Source organism: Apodemus sylvaticus, chromosome 12 (assembly GCF_947179515.1).
Source record: "Apodemus sylvaticus chromosome 12, mApoSyl1.1, whole genome shotgun sequence".
Taxonomy (NCBI): domain Eukaryota; kingdom Metazoa; phylum Chordata; class Mammalia; order Rodentia; family Muridae; genus Apodemus; species Apodemus sylvaticus.
The window spans coordinates 88063196-88090611 of NC_067483.1; the positions used below are offsets into that span (position 1 = coordinate 88063196).

Sequence of the window (27416 nt, forward strand, 5' to 3'; positions counted from 1 at the left end):
TTAAAAGGTTGAAGCACTGGAAAAGTTAAGAAATCCTACAACTTAGGAAGGTGGTGGAACCTTTAAAAGGTGGGACTTAGAGATCTTCAGATGTTAGGGTGTCAGTCCCCTCTTCAGTCTCTCTTCTGCCTTGAGGTGAGTGGTTTACTGCAGCATACCTCCTATCCTAAAGTGCTGTTTCTCACAGATACAAAGCCATGGGGCCAACCCATTGTACTAGATTGCTTTTGTGTGTCAACTTGATACACAAAAGCTGGAGATATCAGAGAAAGCTTCAGTTGGGGAAGTGCCTCCATGAGATCCAGCTGTGGGGCATGTTCTCAGTTGGTGATCAAGGGGGAGGGCCCATTGTGGGTGGGGCCATATCTGGGCTGGTAGTCCTGGATTCTATAAGGAAGCAAGCTGAGCAAGCCAGGGGAAGCAAGCCAGTAAGTAACATCCCTCCATGGCTTCTGCATCAGCTCCTGCTTCCTGACCTGCTTGAGTTCCAATCCTGACTTCCTTTGGTGATGAACAGCAATGTGGAAAGTGTAAGCTGAATAAATCCTTTCCTCCCCAACTTGCTTCTTGGTCATGATGTTTTGTCCAGGAATAGAAACCCTGACTAATTCACCCATCATGGACCAAAACTTCCAAATCTGTGAGCCTTTTACCTTTATAAGTTGATTATTTTAGGTATTTGTTGAGAAAAACAGAAAGCTGATTAACACAATAGGAGAGTGGGGCTTGTCCCGTAACAGTTCTATCACCATCTAATTCACACACATATAATTCACCTACTGTCTGTAAGTGGGTTTTAGCAGAGGTACAGTCTGTAGCTGTCACTACAGCTTTAGAACATTCATCATGCCCAAAAGAAATCCCGAGCCCTTTACTGGTCACTCATTTCCCACTCAAGTCTACCAGCTGCTGGACTCTCCTCATCTCCTTCTGTCTTTTAACAGTTTATCAGTACATTTTCTTTATTTCTTTGGATGACCTTCCATTCCATAGATATATTTTTTTGCTGTTGTTTTGAGACAGGGTCTCAAGCAGATGGTGGTGGTGCACACCTGTAATCCCAGCACTCTGGGAGGCAAAAGGCAAGCGGATTTCTGAGTTTGAGGCCAGCCTGGTCTGCAGAGTGGGTTCCAGGACAGCCAGGGCTATACAGAGAAACCCTGTCTCAAAAAAACCCCAAATCCAAAAAACCAAAACACACACACACACACACACACACACACACACAGAGAGAGAGAGAGAGAGAGAGAAAGAGAGAGAGAGAGAGAGAGAGAGAGAGAGAGAGAGAGAGAGAGAGAGAGAGAGAGAAAGAGAGAGTCTCATTTTGTAGCTCTGGCTTGCCCGGAGCTTGACATGATGAGGAACAGGCTATCCTAAAACTCTGCCTCTGCTCCCTACTTGCTAGTGCTGGGAAGGTGGGTACTGCCACACCCAGTATTGTTGACTTTTTAAGAAGATGCTTTTATTTTTAATGAAGTCTATCTGTGCGGGGAGGGATATGCATGATCCCAGTTGCCTTGGAGGCCAGAAGAGAGTGTCAGTGCCCTTGGAACTTCACACATTTGTGAATCGATAAGCGTGCTGGGAAACTGGTTTTCTGTAAGAATACTAAGTTCTCTTAGAATCTTGGAGCGGCTACTCTGGCCCCTTTGTTGCTGGAGAGGGTCTCAGGAAGCCCAGCTAACCGGAAACTTGCTGTGACTGTGAAGACCGGCCTTGAGCTGCCGATACTCTCACCCCCACCCATCAAGTGCTAGGATTACAGGGACATGCCACCACCGCTGGCAAAAATACACTATCTAGTCATGCTCATTCATATTCCAAAGCTAAATCTTTTCTATCGAAAAGCTACATATACAGCTATAAAGAAAAATCACTTACTATTCTACTACCTAGAAGTAGTCACCATTAACATGTGTACCTTTTGTTCTGGGTTAATCTATGTATGGTAAGTGAACTTTTACTTCATTCCAGCCAGAGGATTGTCGGGGTTACTTCTCTTTTCCACTATGTGGGTACCAGGGATCAGACTAAAGTCATTAAGTTTGGCAGCAAGCACACCTAATGAGACATTCTGTTTGTCAGCTCTATGGTAAATTCGTGTGTGTGTGTGTGTGTGTGTGTGTGTGTTTTCATGCTTGTTTTTGTGATTCTCGGAATAGAAGAAGCCAGGGACTCACAATACCCTAGCTTTTATCTAAGTGTTATTGTTTTTTTACTGATTTAGTGTTCTTACAAGGTTTCATTGTGTAGCCGTGGCCGACCTGGAACTACATATGTTCAGCCTTGCCTTAAACTGACAGAGATCTGCCTGCTTTTGCCTCCCTAGTATTGTGTGGCAGACTTTCCTGGAGAGGGGTGAACAAACATCTTTTTCCCCAAATAAGGAATCAATTACAGACCAAAGCATGATACCACCAAAGTCCAACTTTGTGAACCAATAAGTTTCCCTGGGGTTACTTACAGGAGCTGAAATGACTCAAAAACATCTGCATCACTAAAGGTGACGCCTACATGGGTGACAACTTAGGAAAGCTGTAAACTAGAGCACAGGGAAGTCAATCCAACAGGCTGCAGAGCCCTTTCCAAGTGGTTCAGTTGGTCTGAGCCTCTTCCTGGCAGCTCCGCTGCCTGTCTCTTCTACACAGTTCATCAGGTCTCTGCTTTGATGCTGCTTGGGCTGGCCTGCTTCTGCTGGACTTATCCCTGCTTCTTTCAGGCACCTGAGCTTAGTTGAAAGTGACTCTCAGAAGTCTTTTACATACTCTTGGGGGGAAAAGGGGTCCAATGAATTTAGTCTGTTTCAGGGACTTCCTGAAACTATTTTGAGTTGTTAGTTTCTTTAAGGAGTTTTCCTGCAGTATCTCTCCTACCCTGAGTATATCTTGTTTCACTTCCCTGAAAACAGCTTAAGAAATTTCCCTCAAAAATGGAAGTTTTTATTTCAGGAAACTGCTACACAACATGGGGTGCTGGGATTAAAGGAGTATACCACCAAGTCCAACCTGTGGTTCAAAGCAAACAAGATAACTTACAAAATCATACCATCCTAAATTGGAATATACAATTGAAGGAAACTTATCCTATGGTTCATGTTGCTATGGGTAGACTCATGGCGTCTCCTTCAAAACTCATATTGAAATTTAATCTGTCACAACAGTATTAAGAAGCTCTAGCCAAAAAAAAATGGGGATTAACAGCCTCCAGGCAGCTCAGCTGTCTCTATCTCTTCTACACAGTTCAGCAGGTCTCAGTATGAAGGGGCACTCATGATCTTCCATCTCAGGAAGACAGCATGTCCTTCACTCCTGGAGATGCAACAGCAAGATGGCCACCATGGAAGGAGAAAGCAGCCCGCACCACAACCACCCTGAAATTTCCAGAATCCAGAACCATGAGAAATAAATTTTTTAAAAAAGATTTATTTATTTATTATATATAAGTACAGTGTAGCTGTCTTCAGATACCCCAGAAGAGGGCTTCAGATCTCATTTTGGATGGTTGTGAGTCACCATGTGGTTGCTGGGATTTGAATTCAGGACCTTTAGAAGAGCAGTCAGTGCTCTTAACCACTAAGCCATCTCTCCAGGCCCATGGTTTTTTCAAGACAGTGTTTCTCTGTGAGAATTGTTACATTGGAGAGAAACCAAGGTACTGAAAAATGCATGAAAACTTCCTCGGAGTAAAATCTGACTTGCTCTGATTTTTCAATACCTCCATCTACTACATTTCACAATTCTTGTCCTTTCTCCCTCCCTCTCTCCCTCCCCCCCCCCTCTGTCTCTGTGTGTATCTCTCTGTTCTCTCTCTCAGCTTCCTCCATGTTGATTTCTGCCCTTTTATTCTCAGAGGGTTAAATTATGCCCGATCTCACTTTTGAAATTGATGAAGCCACCCAAGCCCCAAGCAGGACCAGGTCATTCCACCGGTTCCGGGGCAGGCGGGTCAGAATGCCTTCAGAAGGTTCGGGAGGGGTTAGATCCACTCAGAAGGCAAGGTTACTTTGTTATAACTTTTCACTTCCGCCCACCTCATCGCCCCTTTGTCCTGGGCCCACTGCGGCCAGCACCATGCTTCTCTTCCTCTCACCTCTGGAAAGGTGGCTTTTCCATCCTGCCCCTCCCACCACCCCAGATTCAGAGGTGCTCCCTACTGTCGAAACTGGAGGCTGTAGCAGCAAACAGCTGACTGCAAGGAGCCATTATAAGGTCTTTCCACTCATTAAGCAGGAGTGGAATTTTTGCCTGCATTTTACTGCTGAGAAGTTGAAGCACAGGAATTTAGCTCGCCTGGGACAGATACAAGGAGCAGCCCAAGTTCCACCCTCAACTTTCACAGCCTGCTGCCCTTTCCCTGACCCTGTCTTTCTCTGTATTGCTCCCCCAGTATTCTCATCTTGTCTTTCTCCAACCTGTGCTTAATTTTCTTGTTCTAGAAAGGAAATGAAAGCCAGCTCTTCGTACTACGTTAAGACCTCACTTTATTCCTTATTCTTCTTATCGAGTACAACTTAGCCTGGGCTGGCCTATCTAGATCTGTTCTCACCTCACTGCGCCATCTTTTTAAACTTTTTGCTTTGTGGAATTCACTCATCCACCCGTTTTTTTGTGTTGTTTTCTTTTAAATGTTTTAACTACTCGATCCTCCGACTACCCCCTCCTCATAAGTTCCTGGAGAATGGACCCGCCCTAGAGATCAACCACGCTTGTTAAAAGAATAGTTGAAAAGCAGCCGTGGTTTCAATACTAGGAAGTGTCACAGACGAGCTGTGAAATCTTCCCCCGGCTTCTCTCAGCACGGGAGGAATTCTCCTCCAGTTCCCTTACACTTGGCTAGTGTCACTTGTATCTTCACCAAGCATCCTTAGTCACTGTGAGGCTCCCAGCTCACTACCGGTCTCGGGTGGAGCGCATGAGAGAAAGAAAGCAGGACAGTTCGCTAGCCCTCGGCCTACACCAACTTGGTGACCTCTCAAGGTCTCGTCCCGGCCGCTCGCAGCTCAGGTTCCGGCCCGGGCCACTCGGGTCACCCGGACCCCGCGCCTGTGACCTGCAGGCGAAGCAGACGCCGCGGCCTGGGCTCCGGGGCAAGGGCAGGGACCGGGGCGCCGGGGAAACGCGGTCTGGGGAGCCGAGGACACGTTACTTTGGGCAGAGCCCCCTCGGTGCAAAGCGACCAGGAACCCAGGTCCCGTCCGCCGCGCCACCCGCCCGGCCTGCTTCCCGCTCCCCTCAGGAAACAGCCTGCAGTTCCCGCAGCCGCAGCGCGGGCCGCGCGCCGGGAGCGAGCGCAGGCGAGGGGGGCGGCGCGGGCGGGTGCACCGGGGCTGGCGCCGCGCCCCCCGCGCTCGGCCCTCCCGGGCCTCTCGGCGAGGCGTCCCCTGTCCTCCTTCAGTCCCGGTCCGGGGTGCAGGCGAGGCCCGGGAGGCCCCCTCCCGCCGGGCTCGGGCGGAGCCGGACGGCCTGGCGGGAGCAGGCGCCGCGGGCCGCGAGCTCCTCATTCGAACCTCCCTCGCAGACAGTCTCCGCCCCACAATGCACCGGGGCGGGCAGCCTTTGAAAAAGCGGCGCGGCTCGTTCAAGATGGCGGAGCTCGACCAGTTGCCTGACGAGAGTAAGTAGCGTCTCAGAGCAGCCTTCCTTCCCGCCGGTCGCCTGTCCCGGAGTCGCACCGGCCGAGTCCGGTTGCCGGGCAGGCGGGATGGCTGCCAGCCCACCGCAGTCTCCGGTCTTCCTACTCAGGCGCTGCCGCCGCGTCGCCGCCTTTGTTATGGTGTCTTGTGTGTCTGTTTCTGGGGTTGTGCGAGCGCCAGCGCCGGAAACCGAAAGCCCGGGAGTCCAGCCTGTCCTGACGGAGTCGGCGGCTGCTCTCCCGGAGCGACTGCTGTCACCGGCGGAGGTGGGCGAAGGGCGGCCCCTCAGTTGTGGGCGCCGTCCTCATCGCCCGCCCGGTTATGTAACTCGCCGGTCGGGGGCCGGGAGGGCTCGGGCTGGGCACCTGGGACACAGCCCCTCTCCATGCCCCGGGCCTCTGGTCTGGTCCTGTGACGGCTCCTGCTTCTGCTGCCACTTGCGATCGCTCCCCCGATCCCCCGCGTCCATCCTGGAAGTGTTTTCTTCCGTGTCACACAGGCTTGGCCCCTTCCCCTGGGACTACAGGTGGCCCTGGACCTTTCCGGAGATGATCCAGCTGGGATACAGTGCTGAGGTAGCCCCGTCCCCAGACTTCCTCCTGAGTGGATGTGTCTGTCTTAAATGTGGGGTGGGCTTTCCCCATGGGTGTGAGCACCGCAGCCTATATGTATGTTATTCTGCCTGACACCCACTCCTGTGCATTGCCTCACTTAACCTTTACTCACCACCTCTAAGACAGATGTTCACCTGTCCGCACACAGTGAAAACCCCTATTCTGTGACCTAAGGACAAGGGAACAATTTTGTAATTTTCATAGTGCACAAATTATTAAAAGACATTTTAATTACAAAATGGTCTTGAGTCAACACTTACTCTATAGTATGTATATATTTGTAGCCCTTAGTCAACAAAAGGTTCGCAGGTGTGGTGGTGCACATCTTTAATCTCAGCTCTGGGTAGGAAGAGGCAGGTGGATCTCCGAGTTCGAGGCCAGCCAAGGCTACACAGAGAAATCCTGTCTTGGAAAACAAACAAACAAACAAACAAACAAACCCCAAAAAGTGAGCAAAATCTGTATTTAGAATGATTGTATCATTTTTATAACAAATAAGTGTTTTGTTCTTTTAACCATTTGGGGTGCCCCAACAGGAAGTCAGGACAGAGAAACCCGGTTCAAAAAGCAGAGAAAAAGTGCAAACTCTGTAAGATGTATCGGTGGGCAAGGCAAATATGCCCTTAAAATAGTATCTTTAGAGATACTCCTAATTCTGTTTTCTTTGAGATCATGTATTCCTTACATTGTTAAGACAAAAGTTCAGGTTGCCCAGCTGATGAAGATTGTATTCAAAATGTTTCTTTTAATTTTGGTTTCCACCTGTGCTAAGTCTCAAAAAAACTTTCTCATGGTGGGTGGAGATACCCACTTTCTAGAGTGCAGTGAGTGACAGTAGTCACCTGTGGCCAGGTGGCTCAGGTGCTGTTGCTTAATTTTTATTTAATCTTGACTTATATTTAAATAGCTAGGGATTACTGTATTGATAGGGCATTATCCAAAGACTGTCCATGAGTTTATCATTCTTTGGAGAATGTGGTCGATTGTTATTTACAATGCTTGAAAATAAAGATGATTCTAGTAAGTAGAATGTTACCTGCCAACTTGGCTGTACTGTAAAATTTTTCATCCTCTGTGATGAGTACGCTATGTGACTTCTCAGGCTGTCTCTCCTGTAGTCACACGGTTGGTGGTCAGCAGCCCACCAGAGCTGAGCCTCATATGTCTTTCCCCCTCGTGTCTGTGGTGATGGTTAATTTTGATAGCTTGATTGCATTGAGAAATAACCTAGGAGATCAGTAAAGCACACTTCTAGATGTGTCTGTGAACATTCCTTTAGGAAGAGGATTTTCTTAATGTTCTTTGTACAAACTTGGGATTTACTTTGAGGTTCAGATATCAACTACACTGTTACGCTATGTATAACTTAACGTTTAAATTACTATGCAATGCCTCTGGTACTTTGGTTGGGGAGGGGTGTATGTGTCTGTGTCTCTGTGTGTGTGTGTGTCTTTTTTTTTTTTTTAGCTAAACTACAGGTTTGTCCAAAGCAAGAATTGTATTTGATTTGTTAGCAATGACACAAATAGACTTAGACTTGACTAAAATGGAACTGAATTTGGAATATCAATAAAATAGAGCATGATCTTGGAAAGAGAAAGTAATTTCAGTGTATTATGAAAAAACACTAAGTTTTTTGTCCCCCCTCCCCCCAGTTTAAAAGTGTTATGCAGTATATTAGCTAATAGCTCCTGTAACATCAATTATAAAAGCTATCATTTCCTGAGTACTTATTGTAACTAGGTGTTCAAAAAGAAACATGTATATGTGTGTGTGTGTGTGTGTGTGTATATATATATATATATATATATATATATGCATGCACACACACAGTCCCATTTGCTTTCTGTTCATTTGATCTTCATTTCAATTGATGTAAGTACGTGATTTTTATGTTAGCACAATCTTTGCTCTAAGCTCTTGTTCTTGAACTCTTGTTATTTTACATTTCTTAGATGTTGCAAAGGGATCATCAAACTTAAGAGATTTCAGGTTTAATTCATTCTCAGAATTCCACCCTGGCACCCAGGTGCTTCCGGAGCCCCTGTCATAGTGAACGGTTACATTGTGCGTCCCTGTGACAACAGAAACCTCCTTATCTTTGCTTTCCTCCTCCTTCCCATGTTTAAGCATTTACTAAGTCCTGGAGCTTACCTTCTGGATATGTCTCAGTTCTTCTTACAGTCACCTAGCCCAGGTTCTTACCACTCAGTAACCCACTGCCTCCCAGAGTGGGCTACAGGGACCCTTTCAGAGCTGAAATGTCTTCCTCCTGTTACCTTGTATAGTAATCCTCAAGGCAGGGCCTCCATGTATATCTCTGGCTAGCCTGACTCAGCCTGTAGATCAGCCTGATCTTGAACTTGCAGCAATTCTCCCACTTCTGCTTCTTGATTGCCAGGATTGCAGGTGTGTGCCATCGGTCCCAGCCACCCCTGTTTAAACCTTATAGTAGCTGGCTCTAAGGCGGGAGTTTCCTGGCAGCTCCCAGTCCCCGTTACTTTGTAGCTCTCCTCTCATTCTCTCTGAGTTGACTGGGCTGTTTGCATGACCTGTGCTCTGGGCTGCTCTCCCCTCCCTCAGTCCAGTTCACTTCTGCTTATTCTTAAGGTGTCATGCTGAGATTTTTTTCAAAATACATTTTTGTTATTTTTCTATTATGTGTGTATGTCTGTCTACGTGTGGGCCTGTGCATGTATGAAGGGTACATAGAGAGGCCAGAGGCATTTGTGGGCCACCCAGCATGGGTGCTAGGAACTACACTCCAGTCCTCTGCAAGAGCAAAAGGTGCTCTGAACTGTTGAGCCTTCTCTTCAGCCCCCAACTTAAGATTTTGTGCTTATCTTTTTGTCCTCTGACAAGTAAGTCTTCTTGAAGTGTTCCATACAATCGTGTGACTTCTCAGGCTGTCTCTCCTGCAGTCACACGGTTGGTGGTCAGCAGCCCACCAGAGCTGAGCCACTTATGTCTTTCCCCCTCATGTCTGTGGTGATGGTTAATTCTGATCTCTTGATTGCATTGAGAAATAACCTAGGAGATCAGTAAAGCACACCAGGTGTATCCTTGAATGTGCCTTCAAAAACATTTAGACCATGAGGTTCTGACCTAATAAATGGATTCATCTCTTACGGATTTATGATTCATATGATAACATTATTGGGGGTGGTGAAAGGTAGGAGGTGGGCCTTGTTTGAGAAAGTAGGTCAGTGGGGTTGGCCCTTGGTGGTTTGTGTTACCGTAGCATCTTCTGTATTCCCCTTTCTCCTCTCCCTGGCCATCTTGTCAGTTCTCTGCTTTTCCATACCCTCCATACCATGATGAAGTGAGTGAACCCCCTGAAACCTAAGCAAAATAAATCTTCCCAACATAAAGTTGTTTAGTCACTGTCACAGTGATTCAGAAGGCGCCGGGAGCGTGCCTGCATTCCCACGTCTAAGCACAACCTTGCTTTCATCTCTCTCTTCCCCAAGCCAATGGCTGTTACCATGTTAGAATTCAATTTGAACTAATTTCTTGGGGCTTTTTTTTGGGGGGGGCTGGGATTCTTCTTCCTGGTCTCCATGTTTTGACACTCCCACCCCACTTTTCTGGTGGGGGTGGTGGGAGGTTGTTCTTTCTGATTTTATGGCTAGTTCTTTTCAGATGTTGTTTCCTTGGAATCTTCCCTGGCTCCTGTTTATGTTCTTTGTAGTAACTGTCATGAGGTGTAATTACTCCCTCAAGTAGTTATTTGTCGTATGTCTCTTTCCACTAGGCTACGAACTCTCTGAGATGGAGGCTTTTGGTGGTGACCTCAGCTCTAACACTGCTTTATGGAGAGCAGTCAGTAGATACTGATTGGATGGTGACTAAATGGAACTGGGTAGAGCAGGATTCTGACTTAGCCACTTTCACCTGCCTGTAAACTCATAAGTTTAAACAGATGGGTGATTTGGTCAGTTAATGTAATGTGAGCCCATCTGAAAATTAGCCATGTGTTGTATACACATTTGTGGTTATATCTGTTTACTCTCCTTTTACACATGAAGAAGCAGCACCGGGAGTCGAGGTGCTTTGTGGGAAATAACGTAGCGAGGAAGTAACAGAGCCAAGATCTAAACAATAGCCAATGTTAATATTCTAGAACCTATGCTCTCTTTTGAAAGAGTTATGTTAATTATATGTGTGGTGTGTGCATGTGAGTGTAGGTACTTGAGGAGGCCAGAGGCTTCAGGTGCCCCTGGAGATGGAGTTACAGAAGTTCTGAGCTGCCCGACGTAAGTGAGGGAATTGAACTTGGTTCCTCTGCAGGAGCAGTGCACATTTTTAGCTGCAGTCATCCCTCCTGCTTTTGCTCTGCTGCTTCAAGAAAAGGTCCAAGGAGTTAAAGGTAGTAAATCAGAATCCTCAAGGCTTGAGCCCCACCTTTGTGGGTGTGCTTGTAACTTAACCTCTTCTCAGACTCTGTTCAGTGACCATCAGAGACATTTGTGAGTGCTCATATGAAAATAGCCTTTCCCACTCTCTGCTATCACCCCGTTCACGTTCCTGTCGCTCCTCAGACTGCCTTGTACTTGTCTTCTTGCCCTCCTAACCAGAACAGCCGCTCCAGGACGACATGGACTTTGGCGCAGTGCTATCGGGTCTCTGTTGCCTGAGCAAGAACTACCACTCAGACAGCACTTAGTGTATACCCACGGTTTCCTGGGATGAACTGTGTTTTCCTTGGTATCTTGACTATATTTTCTATCTTCCTTATTGTTTCTTGGATATATTTTATTTGAAGCTTTCTAGTAGAATTTTTATTTTGTGTTAGGAGTAGTTGAACATAATAGATAGGCAAGTACTCCCTAGCCCTTATGGCTTTCTCTCCCTGTTCTCTTACCCATGATTTTATGGTCTTTGAACACTAAACTTCAAAAATTCTTTTCCCTGTTGAATCTCCTACTTCACCGCTCGTAGATCTACCCTTCGCCGTCAGCTGGCCCTTTAGCTCTGTATCTCGGTGGGGTGGGTTACCTGCCAGAGCTTTATCTAGTGACTCTCTACTATGCTAGCCCCTCCTTGGGTATTCAGGAATCTATTTTCCTGTATGATTTGTTTGTTTGTTTGTTTGGTTGGTTGGTTGGTTTTCAAGATAAAAACCAGGTTGGCTGTCCTGGAACTCACTCTGTAGACCAGGCTAGCCTCAAAATCAGAAATTTACCTGCCTTCGCCTCCCAAGTACTGGGATTAAAGGTGTGCAACACCACTGCCCAGCCTCCTGAATAGATCTTTAAGCATTGTACATACCTCTATTCAGGACGTTCAAGGGACTTTTCTTTCTGCTCTGACAGTCTCTGAATCTTGTTTAATTTCAGTTTACTCTGTTACCTCTTCTGGGTTTTTTTTGTTCCTATGGTGTTTTTTGAAACAGGATTTCTTTGTGTAGCCCTGGCTGTCCTGGAACTCACTCTGTAGATCAAGCTTCTGTAGAACTCAGAAATCCACTTGCCATTGCCTCCCAAGTGCTGGGATTAAAGGCATGTGCTACCACCGCCCGGCCTGATTTTTGTTCCAATAATGAGTTTTCTTTCTCTTTTCCTTCGATGCTAGAGTACGTTTGAATGAGGATGCACAGTGGCTTCTGTCTGTACTCATTTTTTCCTACATTTTTCTCTCTTAGAATAATTTCTAACTGCTGTCACAGCTTCCACAGGCCTCCATAGTCCTTCCTTGAACCCCGGCTACTTATTCTTTTCCTTTCCCAGACAGGACCAAGCTAGAGTGGGACTCCGCATGGAGCTCAGGCTTGCCTTGACCCCATGACAGTCCGTCCTCTGCCTCTCCTGTGCTGCGCTACAGAAGTGAGCCACTGGCTGATTCTTCCTTTGTATATCCATCCGCCATGTCAGACCTGACGCTGCTCAGACTAAATGGAGCACCTTTATACCCAAGCCAAGTTCTTTTCTTCCAACCTTCTTGATTATGAAATATTTATTGATTTGGATTAGTTTGCTTGTTGGTTTTTGTTTGTTTGTTTGTTTTTTTGAGACACATTGGCTGACCTAGAACTTACTATGTAGACCAGGGTGGCCCAGAACTCACAGAGACCTGCCTTTAAAGGCATGCACCACTATACCTCACTGATTTGTTTTATTTTTACTTTCAGGCTCTTCCGCAAAAGCCCTTGTCAGCTTAAAAGGTAAGAAATGTATCACAATTTGAATATATGTTTTCTTTTCTTCTGTTATTTGTAACTCATTGTATCTTGTAAGTATTGACTTTTCACTGATAATTTTAAGTTCATATGCTTTACAGGAAGATACATTTTTATTTCCTAGTAATTAAGAAAATTTTTATCACTGATAATTTTAGGTTCCTATGTTTTACAGGAAGATACATTTTTATTTGCTAGTAATTAAGAAAAATTTTCTAAAATTTTAATTTTCTAAAATTATTATTATTATTTTGTTTTTGTTTTTTGGATTTTGGTTTTTTTGAGACAGGGTTTCTCTGAATAGCCTTGGCTGTCCTGGAACTCACTCTGTAGACCAGACTGGCCTCGAACTCAGAAATCCGCCTGCCTCTGCCTCCCAGAGTGCTGGAATTACAGGCGTGCACCACCACTGCCCGGCTAATTTTCTAAAATTATTATTATTATTATTATTATTTTGGTTTTTTTTTTTTGGATTTGGTTTTTTTGAGACAGGGTTTCTCTGTGTAGCCCTGGCTGTCCTGGAACTCACTCTGTAGACCAGGCTGGCCTTGAAGTCAGAAATCTGCCTGCCTCTGCCTCCCAAGTGCTGGGATTACAGGCATGCGCCACTACCGCCCAGTATTTCCTAAAATTATTAATGAAAGAAAATTTCCTTTTTTTTTGTTTTTTGAGATGGCTTGCAACTTCCTGTGTAGACCAGGCTGGTCTAGAACTCAGAGAACTCCACCTGCCTCTGCTCTGTTGAAAGTCACTGTGCCTCATTTAAAGACTGCCTTAACCAGGAGTGGGCTGGAGCTCAGCTGGAGAGTGCTTGCTTAAGCTCTCAGCTCAGTATCACTGCCAGAAACACTCAACAGTCAAGAAACCTGGGCTAAGCTTACAGCAGTGTTGAGGGTTTTAAAAAGAATTATCTTTCAAAATATTAAAAGAAATATCTTTTAGAATAGAATATTGCATGTTAGCCAGGCAGTGGTGGTACATACCTTTAATCCCAGCACTTGGGGAGGCAGAGGCAGGCAGATTTCTGAGTTCTAGGCCAGTCTGGTCCTGGTCTACAGAGTGAGTTCTAGGATAGCCAGGACTATACAGAGAAACTCTGTCTCAAAAAAAAGAAAGAAAGAAACAAAGAAAGACAGAGGATATTGCAGTTGGGAGGGGGACTGAGAGGTGGTTAAGGACTGGATTGTATTCCTTTTTTTAAAGATTTATTTATTTATTATGTGTAAATACACTGTAACTGTCTTCAGATACCCCAGAAGAGGGCACCAAATCTCTTTATGGATGGTTGTGAGCCACCATGTGGTTGCTGGGATTTGAACTCATGACCTTTGGAAGAGTAGTCCGTGCTCTTAACCACTGGGCCATCTCTCCAGCCCTAATGACTGGATTGTAAAAAAATAAAATTGGAAAAAAAAAAAAAGAATATCACATATTCTCTGAACTCTTTAAGAGTGAGATTTTTCTAAAAAAAAAAAAAAAAAAAAAAAAAAAAAAAAGAGGAGGTAGTGGTAGCAGCCTGGAGCTTAAGAAGGTTCCTGCCTCAGCCTCCATCTAACTCAGAGGTTTGTGGTTTGGTTTTGAGACAGGGCCTCTATGTGGTGCTGGCTGGCCGTACATAGACCAGACTGGTCTCAAACTTTGGTGATCTTTTTTGTTTGTTTGTTTGTTTTGAGACAGGGTTTCTCTGTGTAGCCCTGGCTGTCCTGGAACTCACTCTGTAGACCACACTGGCCTCAGACTCAGAAATCTGCCTGCCTCTGCCTCCCAAGTGCTGGGATTAAAGGTGTGTGCCATCACTGCCTGGCCAAACTTTGGTAATCTTGCCTCTGCCTTCTAAGTACTAAGTTAACAAGAATGCACCACAATATTGGGTTTCTTAATTATTTTGGCTTTTGAGACAGGACATTTTGGCTTTTGTAGCCTAGATTGACCTCAAGATCCCTGTGTAGCCATAGTTTACCTTGGACTACTAATCCTCCTGTCTCAGGCTTTCTAATATTAGGATTACAGAATACCACCACACCTGCTCCAACTAACTTTTCTTAGAGAAAAGAAATTAGAGAATGCTGGTAAGTAGTTACAGAAAAATAACCATCAGCCGGGCGGTGGGTGGTGGTGCACGCCTGTAATCCCAGCACTCTGGGAGGCAGAGGCAGGCGGATTTCTGAGTTTGAGGCCAGCCTGGTCTACAGAGTGAGTTCCTGGACAGCCAGGGCTATACAGAGAAACCCTGTCTAGAAAAAAACCAAATCCAAAAAACCAAAAAAAGAAAAAAAGAAAAATAACCATCCTATATGTGTTAATCTTCAGTTTTATTGTATCTACATCTAAATATATGTCTGTATTTAAGCATGATTCTTTACAAAACGTAAACTTATTCTTTATTTCACATGTCTAATTATTTAATTAATAGGACTTTTTTTGGTTTTCAAAAAAACTCCAAAGACATTTCTTTGAATTAAGAAAAACAGCCAAGCATAGTGGGTCACGCCTGTAATCCCAGCTGTTGTGGAGGCTAAGGCAGGAGGATTGCTGTGAATTTGAGGTCAGTCTGGGAATGTGCCACAACACCACCCCATACTATATTAATTTTCCTTTGTTTTTCACATATTGAAGCAAAAATCATTTAGAAATGTCTTTTAGGTATCTAGGCATGTAGCACGTGCTACAGTCCATCACCTGGCTAGCAGAGATACAGAAAGATTGCTCCAGGTTCAAAGATAGACTCCCGGGCCTCCCAGGGAAACAGTGAGACCATGTCTCAGAAAGCAGAAACAGAAGAAATGCCCTCTAAGTTCAGAATTAGGTTTTCAGTTTTTATTTTCCATTGTCCTTCTTTTAATTAAAAGAAAAATGAAATCATTCTTAACAGAATGGAAGAATTATTAAAAATCTACATCCAAAACAAAACCCTGTATATTTTGTATAGAAATGCAGTACTTTTAAGATGCATTACTCTATCATTTTATTAAAAGAATAGGTGAAGGTTTTGGGGTTTTTTTTGTGTGTGTTTTTAATGTTTTAAAAATGTAATTGTGTGGGGCTGGAGAGATGGCTCAGTGGTGAAGAGTACTCTGGGTGCTCCTCCAGAGGACCCCGGTTCAGTTCCCAGCCACCCCCGTGATGGCTCAGTAGCCATCTATAACTCCTGTTGCAAAGGACCTGACTGCCTTTTCTGGCCTTTGCAGGTGCCAGGCATTCATGTGGTGCTCAGACACACAGGCAGCAAAACACCCATGCACATCAAATAAATTAATGAGATTAAGTGAAAATGTATTGTGCAAGTGTGTTTGTGAGTGTGGACGTGTGCTCCGGAGTGCTTAATGGATACCGGGGGACAGCTTTCAGGACTCACATGTCTCCTTCCTGTGGCTGCTGGGGATTGAACTCAGACTCGGCCCATCAGGGGTTCTCTGCAAGTGCTTTTCCCCTAAGCCATCTCTCTGGCCTGAGATATTGGTGGTTTGTTTCAGTAAACTGAAATTACTACAGTCACATTGTAACTTTTTCACATTAATATATATTTTATATGTTTACTACTATTACTACTACTAAAGGGTTAGTATTCATGATATAAAATTTGTAAGCTAATCTTAAATTTTATCAGTATTAATTCTTCATTACAGAGGGAAGTTTATCTAACACGTGGAATGACAAGTACAGTTCTTTACAGAGAACCCCTGTTTGGAAGGGCAGGAGTGCAGGCCCCGCTGTAGAAATGGTAAGGAGAAGCTTCCCTGTAGAAGCTTCACTGAACTGTATGCGTGTGGTGGGTAAGTGCACATGCAAAAGTAAATACCAACTTTAGGTATTTGATCTTACTTAGGCAAATTATCTGTAACAAGATTATCTGGTCACCATTCAGCATTTGTAATACACACACACATACACACACACACACACACACAGTTTTATCATTTTTTTTTTTTTTTTCAAAGACAATCTTCACTGTGTAGACACGACAGGCCTGGAACTCACAATGTAAACCAGATTGGCTCTAACTCACAGAGCTATGCCTACCTCTACCACTGGCTCTTGAGTACTGGGATTTTGATATTTACAGGTTTTTAGTTCTAAAGATAGTTATCAATTGTCTAAAGATAGTTATCAAATATCATGGATGTTTTTATATGCAGTTTCAAATTTGGTAATTTTGACATCAGATTTAGTATAATACTAAAGTCATTTAGGCATACTTTTCTCAAGTGATTTAATGTTCTTTCTAGCCCAATCCTCTGCAGTAGACATCAATGTAATAGCCACTTAATATTAACTAACATAATTTAAACTGGCATTTCCAGAACATATTTTCCTATCTTCACCATGCAAGGCTGCCAGTGTGCTATAGAGATGTGGGTTCCAGTTTTCGGTCGATTAACACCCCCCCTCCCCACCACCACCAAGAGACAGGGTTTCTCTGTATAGCCCTGGCTGTCCTGGAACTCACTCTGTAGACTAGGCTGGCCTCGAACTCAGAAATCTGCTTGCCTCTGTCTCCCAGAGTGCTGGGATTACAGGCGTGCGCCACCACTGCCCAGCTTCGGTTGATTATCATTGCAGAAATATCTATTTAAACACTTTGCTAATTTCACCATGTTCACATTTGCCTTTTTGTGCTCCCTGTTACTCATTTATAGTCCTATACCACTGATAATCTAGCTGCATTTTCCATACCTAATTTGCATTTTGGAACAAAAATGAGAAGCATTTATTAAATAAAAAAATTGTATTATAGCCTTTCAGAAATTCAAAAAGAAGTCGACTCTTTTCTGATGAAGACGACAGACAAATAAATACAAAGTCACCTAAAAGAAACCAGAGAGTCGCAATGATCCCACAGGTGTGTGTGTATTAAGTTTATTTCATGTGAGGGTATGACTGAGTGTGCAGTGTGCCGAGGTTCATACGTGTTCTGTATCTTGGCAGCATTCTTAAGTCAGTAGCACTGCTCAGCAGTTACTTTACTGACTCAGAAAAGTCAGTGTTGTCTTGGTTGACATTAAACTAGATAGGAAGCCAGTTGTGATTCTGTAAGCACGCAGGGAGTAGACATTAAATAAAAGAGACTTGGCGATGTGTGTTCAGTTTTGAATTTTGTGTGGAAATAAGTGAGGAGAAATATTTAACTTTGTCAGATAAAGTATACTAAAGACTTTCCAGAGGAGGAAACAGTGCAGGATGAAATAGGATTTCCTTTTTTTGTATTTTTAATTTATTGTTTTCTGGGGAGAAAACCTATAGGATCAAACCTATAGTGGATCAAACCTATAGTGAATCAAACCTATAGTGTCACATATACTAGGCAAGTACTCTGCCATTGAGTTGTTTTATTTTTGTTGAATTTATCCTTAAATTTATTTATTTATTTATTTATTTTGATTTTTCTTATCCCTGGCTGCCATGGAACTAGCTCTGTAGACCAGGCTGACCTTAAACTCACATGCCCCTGCCTCCCGAGTGCTGGGATAAAAGGCTTGCCCTACCACAGCCTGGCTTATCCAGATAACCTGAGTTCTGTACCTGGAACTCTAATGGTAGAAGAGAACTGACACCTGCATGTTGTCTTCTAGCCGCCACCACACACACACACAGAAAGTAAACAAATGTAACCTAAAAATTTAAAGTCACAGTGGGCATGTAATAAAGGAATGAGACTTAGATAAGAAAATTTGACTTTTAACAATTATGTAGGTTTTTTTCAAACCAACTTTATAACTTCTGATATAACTTTTCATTATCCTTTCATTGTTTTCCCTAAAGCATTATATACAAATTTTCAATACAATGAATTAAAGTTGAGGTGATTTATTTATGAAGTAAAGGCATAATCTGCAGTATACCCTATCAAAATCTCCTGAGTATTGAGACCAGAGATCTCTCTGTAGTTTGGTTGGCTCAGAACTTAGCATTTAGTTCAGACTGGCCTCAGACTCGATCTTCCTTGCTTCAGATTCCCAAGTACGAGGATTGTTTTCTGGGGAGAGGTACTGTCCCAGAAACCTATAGTGTCACATATGCTAGGCAAGTACTCTGCCATTGAGTTGTTTTATTTTTGTTGAGCACCACCACAACCAACTTCTTTATGGTGATTATAATGATAAGATATCATGTTCCACAGAATGGACAGAGTGCATCCTGAACTTCTAAAGCATCAAGGACAAATGCACACAAGTACCTGAGACCATAGTAAACGTGATCTCACTGAAAGTGAAATGCAGTGTGGTGATTTGGTAGTTGTTGGACACAGTGTCAGTCGGATTTTAAAAGCTAGTTAAATGTCAGTTTAAACTTTGACAAAGCTGTGTTCCATAATAGTCTGAATGAGTTGCAAATATAACAAGTTTGGTCTTTATGACTGGAGCTGTCCTGACCCAGCTCCAACCATCCCTGCCTTCCAGGCACATCTCCCAGACTGATTTACAGAGTCTTGTATTTCTGAGCAATTATAACAAAAAACACAGGACAAATAAAAAACAACATCCTCAAATATGTGAAAAATTTGTATGCCCAAGTTTCTCTTTCTTAGTCCTAACAGCTTTAGTTTCTTTAACTATTTTTATTTTATTATTTTATGTGCATGACTATTTTGCCTGCATATATATCTGGATCTCCTAGAACTGGAGTTAGACAGCTGTGGACTGCCATGTGGGTGCTGGGAATCGAACTTGGGTACTTTGGAAGAGCAGCAAGTGCTCTCAACTACTGAGCCATGTTTCCAGCCCCATAACTGCCCTAGTTTATCAGTGTTATTTATGTGATGTAGTTTGTTCCTTTCCCTGTGTAGTCATGGCCTCTAAATCTTCATTTTAATCTGTCTGGTTTTTGTTATTGTTGTTGTCTAGGCAGGTTTTTGCCTTTTGTTTCCCTGGTGCTGAGAACTGAACCCTGGATATTGTATATCGTAGGCAGGTGCTTCTGTCACCAAGCCCAACTTGTCTATATGTTTACTTAAAGAACACAATGCACAGCTGACAAATTGTTAAAGATCTAACATTTATTGACTATTTACTATGTATCAGGTGCTGTCCTAGGTATTTCATGTATATTACCTTGATTTAGTTTTCAACAATCTTTATGAAATAGATTACTATTATATTACTCCTCATTTTGCAGATGAAAGAACAGATATGGAGAAGTTAAATTATCTTGCTCAAGGTCACAGAGCTAGTAAATAAAGGCTGACACTTAAATGGTAGGCAGCCTGTTTCTAGTGTCTTGCTTTCTTTAAAAAAGTCATTATTTAAATAAGGCAGTTTTGTTGATGCATAATCCACATACTATGCCATTTACCTAATTAAAGCCTACCTTTTAAAGGGCTGGGGCACAGCTTAGTGTTTGGGCTCTTGCATAGTCTGCCTATGGCTTAGTTTTTGGGCCCCAGCATGGTAAGAGCATAAAGCAAAGTGTACGCTTTAGTGGTTTGTAATAGGTGCATACTTATGTGTTCATATTACAGGTTTAGAATATTTTTGTTTAGAACATTTCTCCTGATTTGGGAGAAATAAACCCTTAGAATGATAACTGATGCAATAAAAGTATTTACATTTAAAATTTGGAACATTCTATTTAATCTATATCTAAGATTTATAATTTATTTCAACTAACAGTCTGAATATATCACAATCAAAGATCTTTATATACTTTCATTATATATAATCAGATGTGCTATATATTATCAGATATATATTATAGATACATATACAGAGAACCATTAGCCTACTTAAAAATATACGTAGCTAACTCTAGAGAAAGTGACAGCACTAGCTGGGCATGGCGGCTCACACTTTTAATCTTAGCACTCGGGAGCTAGAGGCAGTCAGATATTTGAGTTCAAGGCCACCCTGGTTATATCACAAGTTCCAGGACAGCCATGACTACACAGAAACTACACATGACTGGAAAAACAAAACAGAAAGAAACAGCAGTTATTATAATTAGAATATTTGTAGGCCAGTGAGATGGCTCAGTTGATAAATGTGCCTGCCGCACAAGCCTGGTGATCTGAGTTCAGCCCCCGGGCTCTCACACTGGAAGGAGAGAAACTACTGAAAACTCCTCTGACCTCCAGACATGTAGCACACATGCCCACACTGCCATACACATCAAACACCGTGCCCAGTACAAATAAATAGCCTTTAAAATACTCTTAGTTTTATATTAAAAATTTAATTTTCTAAGGTTAGTGTGGTGCCATATACCTGTAATCCCAATACTTTGGAGGCTGAAGTAGGAAGATTGCCACAGGCCCAAAGCTACTCAGGGCTATAGAGGTTATTTTCTCCCTCTCTCTTAAAAAGTTAACTTTCTAAGTACAGTGTTTTGTCTTAAATTCTAGAACAGAAAAGGACATGAATGGAAAACACAAATGAAATCCAAACCAAGTACTGGCACTGGTACTGTGGTGATTTTGACAAATACATCTTGGGTACCTACATGATCTCATGGGGAACACTGGATGAGGAGCATTCCAACCTTCTCTGCTGTCTGTGCAACTAGTCTGTAGATACACATGCTTTCTAAAATAGAGTAGTATGGTGGCACATGTATTTAATTTTAGCTCTTGTGGGAAGAAAGGCAAGTAGATCTCTGTAGGTTCAAGACCAGCCTCATCTATTTAGCAGTTTGGTTAGCTATAGTTATATATTGAAACCCACCCCCTGCCCCCTCTCTCTCTCCCTCCCTCCTTCCTTTTCTCTCTCCCTCCCTCCTCTCTTTCCCTCTCCCCCCCCCACACAAATGTTTTGTTTTGTTTTATTTAATAGATTTTTTTTTACAGCAGTCATTACCCCATCCTGTTCTACCCTCCAAATGTTCCTTATCCCATTCCCTCCCCCCAAGAGGATGTCCCTATACCCCTATACGCCCCCCCATACCCTGCCAGGCCTCCCCATTCCCTGGGGCCTCAAGTCTCTCAAGGGTTAGGTACATCCACACACAAGTTTATAATATTTAAAAAAAAAAAAGATGTAAAATCTACTTTGTCCTTAATTCACTATTCTCTTTTTCTCACTCAGTAAGGGAGTCTCTGTGATTAGTTTGATTAAACTTTTAAATATACTTTTAAAACTTTATATGTTGGAGTCAATGAGATGGCTAAGCAGTAAGGTGCCTGCTGCCAAGCCTGACTCTGAGTTCAGTCCTTAGGTTCACCTTGCGTGGGGAACCAAATCCCTTGAGTTGACTTCTGAGTGCTAAACATTTCCTTTCCCACACATGATAAGCAAATAAGTTAACTTTGAAAGTTAAGAAAATTAACACATTTATACATTTCATGCCTGCTACTCAATGACCTGGGAAGATATAGGCAGAAGGATTGTAATGAGATCAAGGCCAGCCTGATCTATACACAAGTTGTAGGCCACACAGGCCCACATAGCAAGACGCTGCCTCAGAAACAGTTCAAAACATCTTTAATTATGCGTTTATAGAAATAGATCATTTATTATTGTGGTTTTCTTTTCCGTTTTATAAGTTTGTGTGTTTGTGGTATTTTTTTATGAGAAAAAAAACAAAACTTGCCAGGCGTAGAGCACGCCTTTAATGCTAGGCCTTGAGAGGCAGAAGTAGGCGACCTCTGGAGTTGGAGGCCAGCCTGGTCTACATAGTGAGTACCAGGACAGCCAGAGTTGTCTGTCTGTCTAACTGGTGTGTGTGTGTGTGTGTGTGTACACGCGAGCGTACCCCACCTGCCATATTGCTTGTGTGGTGATCAGAGAACAACTTGAATGAATTGGTTCTTTTCTTGTACCATGTGGGTCCTAGGGATTGAACTCAGGTTGTGAGGCTTGGCAAGAGCTTCCCTTACCCAGTGGGCCATTGGAGCTGACATTGGCTACTTTAGAGGTTCTTCTTTATTCCACCCTTTTCCAATAATCAACAACCAGCTGGCAAAATTATACCCCCACCAGAGCACGAGGCAAATTATAGTCAGCTGCTATAGACAATCTGAAGTAGCCCCGTATCCCATACCTGGAATTAAAATGAAAACATATTTCTGTTGTTGTTGTTGTTTTTAAAGAAAACAAAATTCCAAACTTGTCACTAGAAACCATCTTGCTGGCTCCTTTCTAATAACTGTTAGACTTAAAATTGAAGACTCAGATTGGGGCTGGAGGAGGCGGTAAGGAAATGGCTCAGTAAAGTGCTTGTCATGCAGGCATGAGGCCCTGAGTTCTGTTATCCCAAGCACCTACTTAAAGCCTGGGCATGCCAGTTAGCCATCTGTGGTCTGGGCTCCGTGAGAGACCACACCTCTGAGAAGAGAGCACTAGAGGAAGAGCCTGATACACCTCTGGCTCGTGCGAGCGAGTTTGGGTGTTCTCGGACACAGGCACAGGCTTTGAACTTAGCCTAAGTGTGGCGGCAGCTCTGCGGTTCACTTCTGGTGTCCTTGCCTACGCCACGAGTCATTTTATTTGCCATCTCTTTCTATTCTGTTGAGAGTTGTGGAGTTTTGCTTTGTTCTTCTGGTAGACAGGGTATCCCCTCACTATGTTGTGCAGTCTGGCCTTGACTTGAGCACCCTCAGAATGATCAATGGAAGTAATCATATGACTTTCTGGCTTTGCTTTATTAATAATCATGAATTACATCAAGAGCTTCCCAGTTGAGTCATTCTGGCATTCCTACTATGAATTCTGCTGTGTTGTATTGAGTTGGTTTTTAAATGTTCTCTCAGTGCTTGAGCGCTTTTTCTTCTTCCCACTCCCCTCTACTGGTCGTGTAGACCGTGTTGACACTGACCTTGGAGCAGTCGCCCTGCCTCTGCCTAGGTACTGGAATCGCAGGCAAGCACTGCAGTGTCTAGTAGTGCTATATAATAAAGTGTTCTCTGTTTATACTTGGACGACTTTGCCATTTATAGTGATGTATGGAGCTACTGTGTGCTTGCCTGTGCGTGTGTGTTCTCGATCTTTTCAGTAGTGTTTTGATGATTTTTGTTGTTTTGTTTGTTGGTAGGGATAACACCCAGACAAGTACTCCAACACTGAACTGTACCCCAAACACATAAAGGTCGTACTGTTTTTCTGACCCCAAGTCTAGAAGTCACTTGGGTCTGTTTTTCCTGTATATCTAAACTAAAATTATATTATAGAGTGGAGGCAAATATTTCCCTTCCTGTTTTGAGTATAAAACTTGAGGCTTTAGCTTTTTAAAAAAAATAAATTTAGTGTGCTGTATTAGTGTGTGTATTAGCCTGTGTATGTGTGTGTGTGTGTGTGTGTGTGTGTGTGTGTGTACAACTTGTGAGAGTCCGCTCTCTCTCCAGCATGTGATGGCCCGTGAATTTATGTCATCATTGAGCCACAGTGCCAGACTGAGGTTCTAACTTTGTTAATCAAGAGGTTTGTTTGGTAACAAATTCCATGTTAAATATTATTGAACCGTTTTGAGTACTTAAATATGCCCTATCTTTTTATAAATGCATTCAGTATTGTAATTGTTTGTGTTTATCTAATGCTATAATTCAATTTTTTTTAAATATAGAAATTTACAGCAACGATGTCAACACCAGATAAGAAAGCATCACAGAAGATTGGTTTTCGATTACGGAACCTACTCAAGCTTCCCAAAGCACATAAATGGTGCATATATGAGTGGTTCTATTCAAATATAGACAAGTACGTATCATTGCTTGCATCATCAATATTGCTTGAACTGAAAATTAACTTTTTCAGATGTTATAAGCTGTCACCTCTCCTATAAATCTCTCATTTAAAATTTTTATTGTTCTCTCATATAATACATTCTGATCATAGTTTCCCTTCCCTCCTTTCCTCCCAGTTCCCACTCTTTCTCCATTTCCCTTCAGAAAAGAGCAGGCCTCCCTGGGATATCAGCCACACAAGGCAATCCAAGTTACAATAAAACTAGGGACATGCCCTCATATCAAGGCTGATTGAGGCAACCCCAGTAGGAAGAAAAGAGTCTCAAAAGCAGGCAAAAGAGTTAGAGATACGCCTCCCCCATACACTCCCAATATTAGGAGTCCAACAAAAATCTTAAGCTAACAGCTCTAACAAATGCAGGTGACCTAGCAGAGACCATGCAGTCTCCATGATTGTCCGTTCAGTCTCTGTAAGCCCTTCTGAGCCCTGCTTGCTTGATTCTGTGGGAAGTGTTCTCCTAGTGTCCTCCACCCCTCTGGCTCCTACAGTTTTTCCTCCCCCTCTTCCACGAGGTTCTCCAAGCTCCAAAGGGAGGGACCCGATGGAGATCTCCAATTTGGGCTACCTATTCACCTAAAGTTTAGCTGAGATTTCCTTATCTGCTCTTGTCAGCTGCTGGAGGAAGACTCTGATGACAATTCAGCTAGACACCTTTGGCTAGGCCCCAATTCGAGACTATAGTAGCATATCACTGGGAGTCATTTCGTTGACTTTTTTCCTACCCTAGGTCTCCTGGCTCTTTTGTTTTAAAGATTTATTATTGTTTATTACATATATGTATGCTTGTCTATATGACTTTATGTATGTATGCCATGTGTGTCGGTGCCCACAGAAGTCAGGATGTAGGATCCCCTGGAACTGCAGAAATAGGCAGATATGAGCTGCCACATGACTGGGGGCTGAACCCAGGCCTGTGCAAGAGCAGTGCAAATGATCCTTTTTGTTATTTAGTTATTCATTCATTCATTTTTATTTTTGTAACAGCTCTGGTTGGCCTGAAACTAGCTGTGTAGACCAGGGTGGAGATCTGCCTGCCTCTGCTTCCCACCATGGCTTCTTCAACTGATCCTCTTGTCTAGTCTCCCAAAAGCTGACTACATAGGTATATGCCACCATGCCAAATGAAGAGTTTATTTTTCTATTTCTTATTCCAGTTTAATTAATTTCTATTTCTGTTACAGGTTTTTCTCTCCTTTTCCTGCCCCTGTAAGAAGTTATATATTTTAATAAGTTTTAAATGAAAGCACAATTTCTGTATTATAACTAGCAACTGCTATAGAATGAGGATACCCTAAATCAAAGCACAATTACTCTCAGCAAATGAGATTTGTTTTATAAATAGAGAAGTAGATTATTTGTAGGAGAGTCGTCTTTTCATTTACAGCTAGTATTTAGACACTTTACAGGAATTTTGAATAACTCATAGAGATTGGCTGAAGAACATCTCTGATTCTAATCTATCTCCTGTGCCAGTTATTGGTGGTTGCACAGTCGTTATTTTTCTGCCCTTCCCTTCTGTTCTCCATGAACAGCTGCTTGCTCAGAAGCTTGTCACATTTATGGGCAGGCAGTCACATTATGTATCATGTTAAAATTGGACTTTTCTTTTTTCTTTTTTTTAAAGATATTGATTGATTGATTGATTGATTGATTGATTGCATATAAGTACACTGTAGCTGTTTCCAGATACCCCAGAAGAGGGCATCAGATCTCATTACAGATGGTTGTGGGCCACCATGTGGTTGCTAGGCTTTGAACTCAAGACCTTTGGAAGAGCAGTCAGTTCTCTCAGCCCAAAACTGGACTTTTCATTCCTCAAACTCCTGAGCCAAAACTTTAATGATCTTAAGAGAATTGTCATGGTGTCTTAGTGTGATTGATTTATTTTGGGGAGTCATCAACCCTCTAGAGTTCCCTGGTGTTCTAAAACTTGGTTAATCCGGAAGAGGAGAGGACTCCTTAGTGATAGCTTTTCCTTTGGGGCAAAGATACTTTGTGGCTAATATTGTTTGTCACATGTAATGCCAGAGCCAGAGGATAGTCCCAGGTGGAGATTTCAGCAAAATTCAGTCTCCTGGAAGGTCTAATCCAGACTGATTTCCAGAGTAATTTAAATTTCATATGCCAAGTAACTTTTTTTCAGCCCTTTGAATTTCACCTAAGTATGATTATGATTTAGAAGGGTAAGTTTGACACATTGTGATTAGTAGGATGTGAAAAATCACAATGTGTATTTTGTTTTTGTGTTTTGACACAGTGTTTCCAGGTTGATCTCAACTTGCTTTGTTACTATGTGGCTGCAAATAGGAATGTAGCCCAGGCTGGCCTTGGACATTTACTTTCCTGCCTCTTCTTCCTCAAGGTTGGAACTAAGTTAAAGGCACATACCACTGTGCCCAGCCTTGGAAGGTGTATTTTTGACCTTAGGAAAGTAACACATTAATAACATCATAAAACCATTCTGTTTTACAGGCCACTTTTTGAAGGAGATAATGACTTCTGTGTATGCCTAAAAGAATCCTTTCCTAATTTGAAAACAAGAAAATTAACAAGAGTAGAATGGGGAAAAATCAGGAGACTGATGGGAAAACCTCGGAGGTAAATTTTTTTTGTTTTGTTTAAAATTAACAAGTAGTTGTTGGTATCATTACTGCCTTGACTAGTGATGTGATGTGATGGTGGTAGTGGTGGTGGTGGTGGTGTGTGTGTGTGTATGTGTGTGTGTTAAGACTATTTTCACTGTGTATCCCTGGCTTGCCTGGAACTCACTATACAGACCAGGTTGGCCTTGAACATACAGAGATCCACCAGCCTCTGCCTCCTAAGTGCTGGGATAGAAGATAATCTTCCCCAAATGCCCTTTACCTTGACTTTTTAAATCTTTAAAGGACTAGTACCAAAATAAAACTTCAGAATAATTGATTATTTTAATGTTTTTTAATTTTATTTCTCTAGCCCCAGTGCTGCTCTTTTTAATTAGCTATGTCCTTTGTGTTCATTTCCCCCTCCCCCCCCCAGCCAGCCAGCTTGTCTGTCTGTTTAGCACAGTTTCAAGTATCTCAGGATGGCCTCAGACTCACTGGTATGCACAATAAGAGGTTAGTCTTGAACTTCTCATCGTCCTGCCTCTGCCTTCTAAGTGTTGGGATTGCAGGTATGAGATGCTGTACCGTTTTATTAATGCAGTGCTGCAGATCAAATCCAGGAATCTGTGCCTGCTGGTCAGGAACTCTACTTACTGAGCTACACTTCCCAGTCTTCCCCCTAATTGTCTGGAAAATATTTAAGGATCCTGTAAAGTCTTGTGTTTATTTCTCACCTTC

At 42.8% G+C, this 27416-nt stretch overlaps 1 protein-coding gene across 4 annotated transcripts in view; it reads left to right on the forward strand.

Annotated features, from left to right (window-relative positions):
* The first annotated feature begins 5293 nt into the window (after window positions 1-5293).
* The window catches only part of Lin9 (lin-9 DREAM MuvB core complex component), a 48871-nt gene continuing 26748 nt past the window's right edge, over window positions 5294-27416 (forward strand). The window contains exons 1-7 of one of the 4 annotated variants that reach the window (XM_052200414.1): window positions 5556-5613; window positions 6132-6207; window positions 12377-12409; window positions 16051-16145; window positions 17160-17264; window positions 23912-24045; window positions 26566-26691. In XM_052200414.1, coding sequence (XP_052056374.1) covers window positions 16143-16145; window positions 17160-17264; window positions 23912-24045; window positions 26566-26691 — 368 coding nt within the window. In that variant the 5' untranslated portion in view covers window positions 5556-5613; window positions 6132-6207; window positions 12377-12409; window positions 16051-16142. Of the gene's footprint in view, window positions 5614-6131; window positions 6208-12376; window positions 12410-14863; window positions 14970-16050; window positions 16146-17159; window positions 17265-23911; window positions 24046-26565; window positions 26692-27416 lie in introns of those variants that run through there. The other 3 variants (XM_052200412.1, XM_052200413.1, XM_052200416.1) reach the window with 3 other exon arrangements.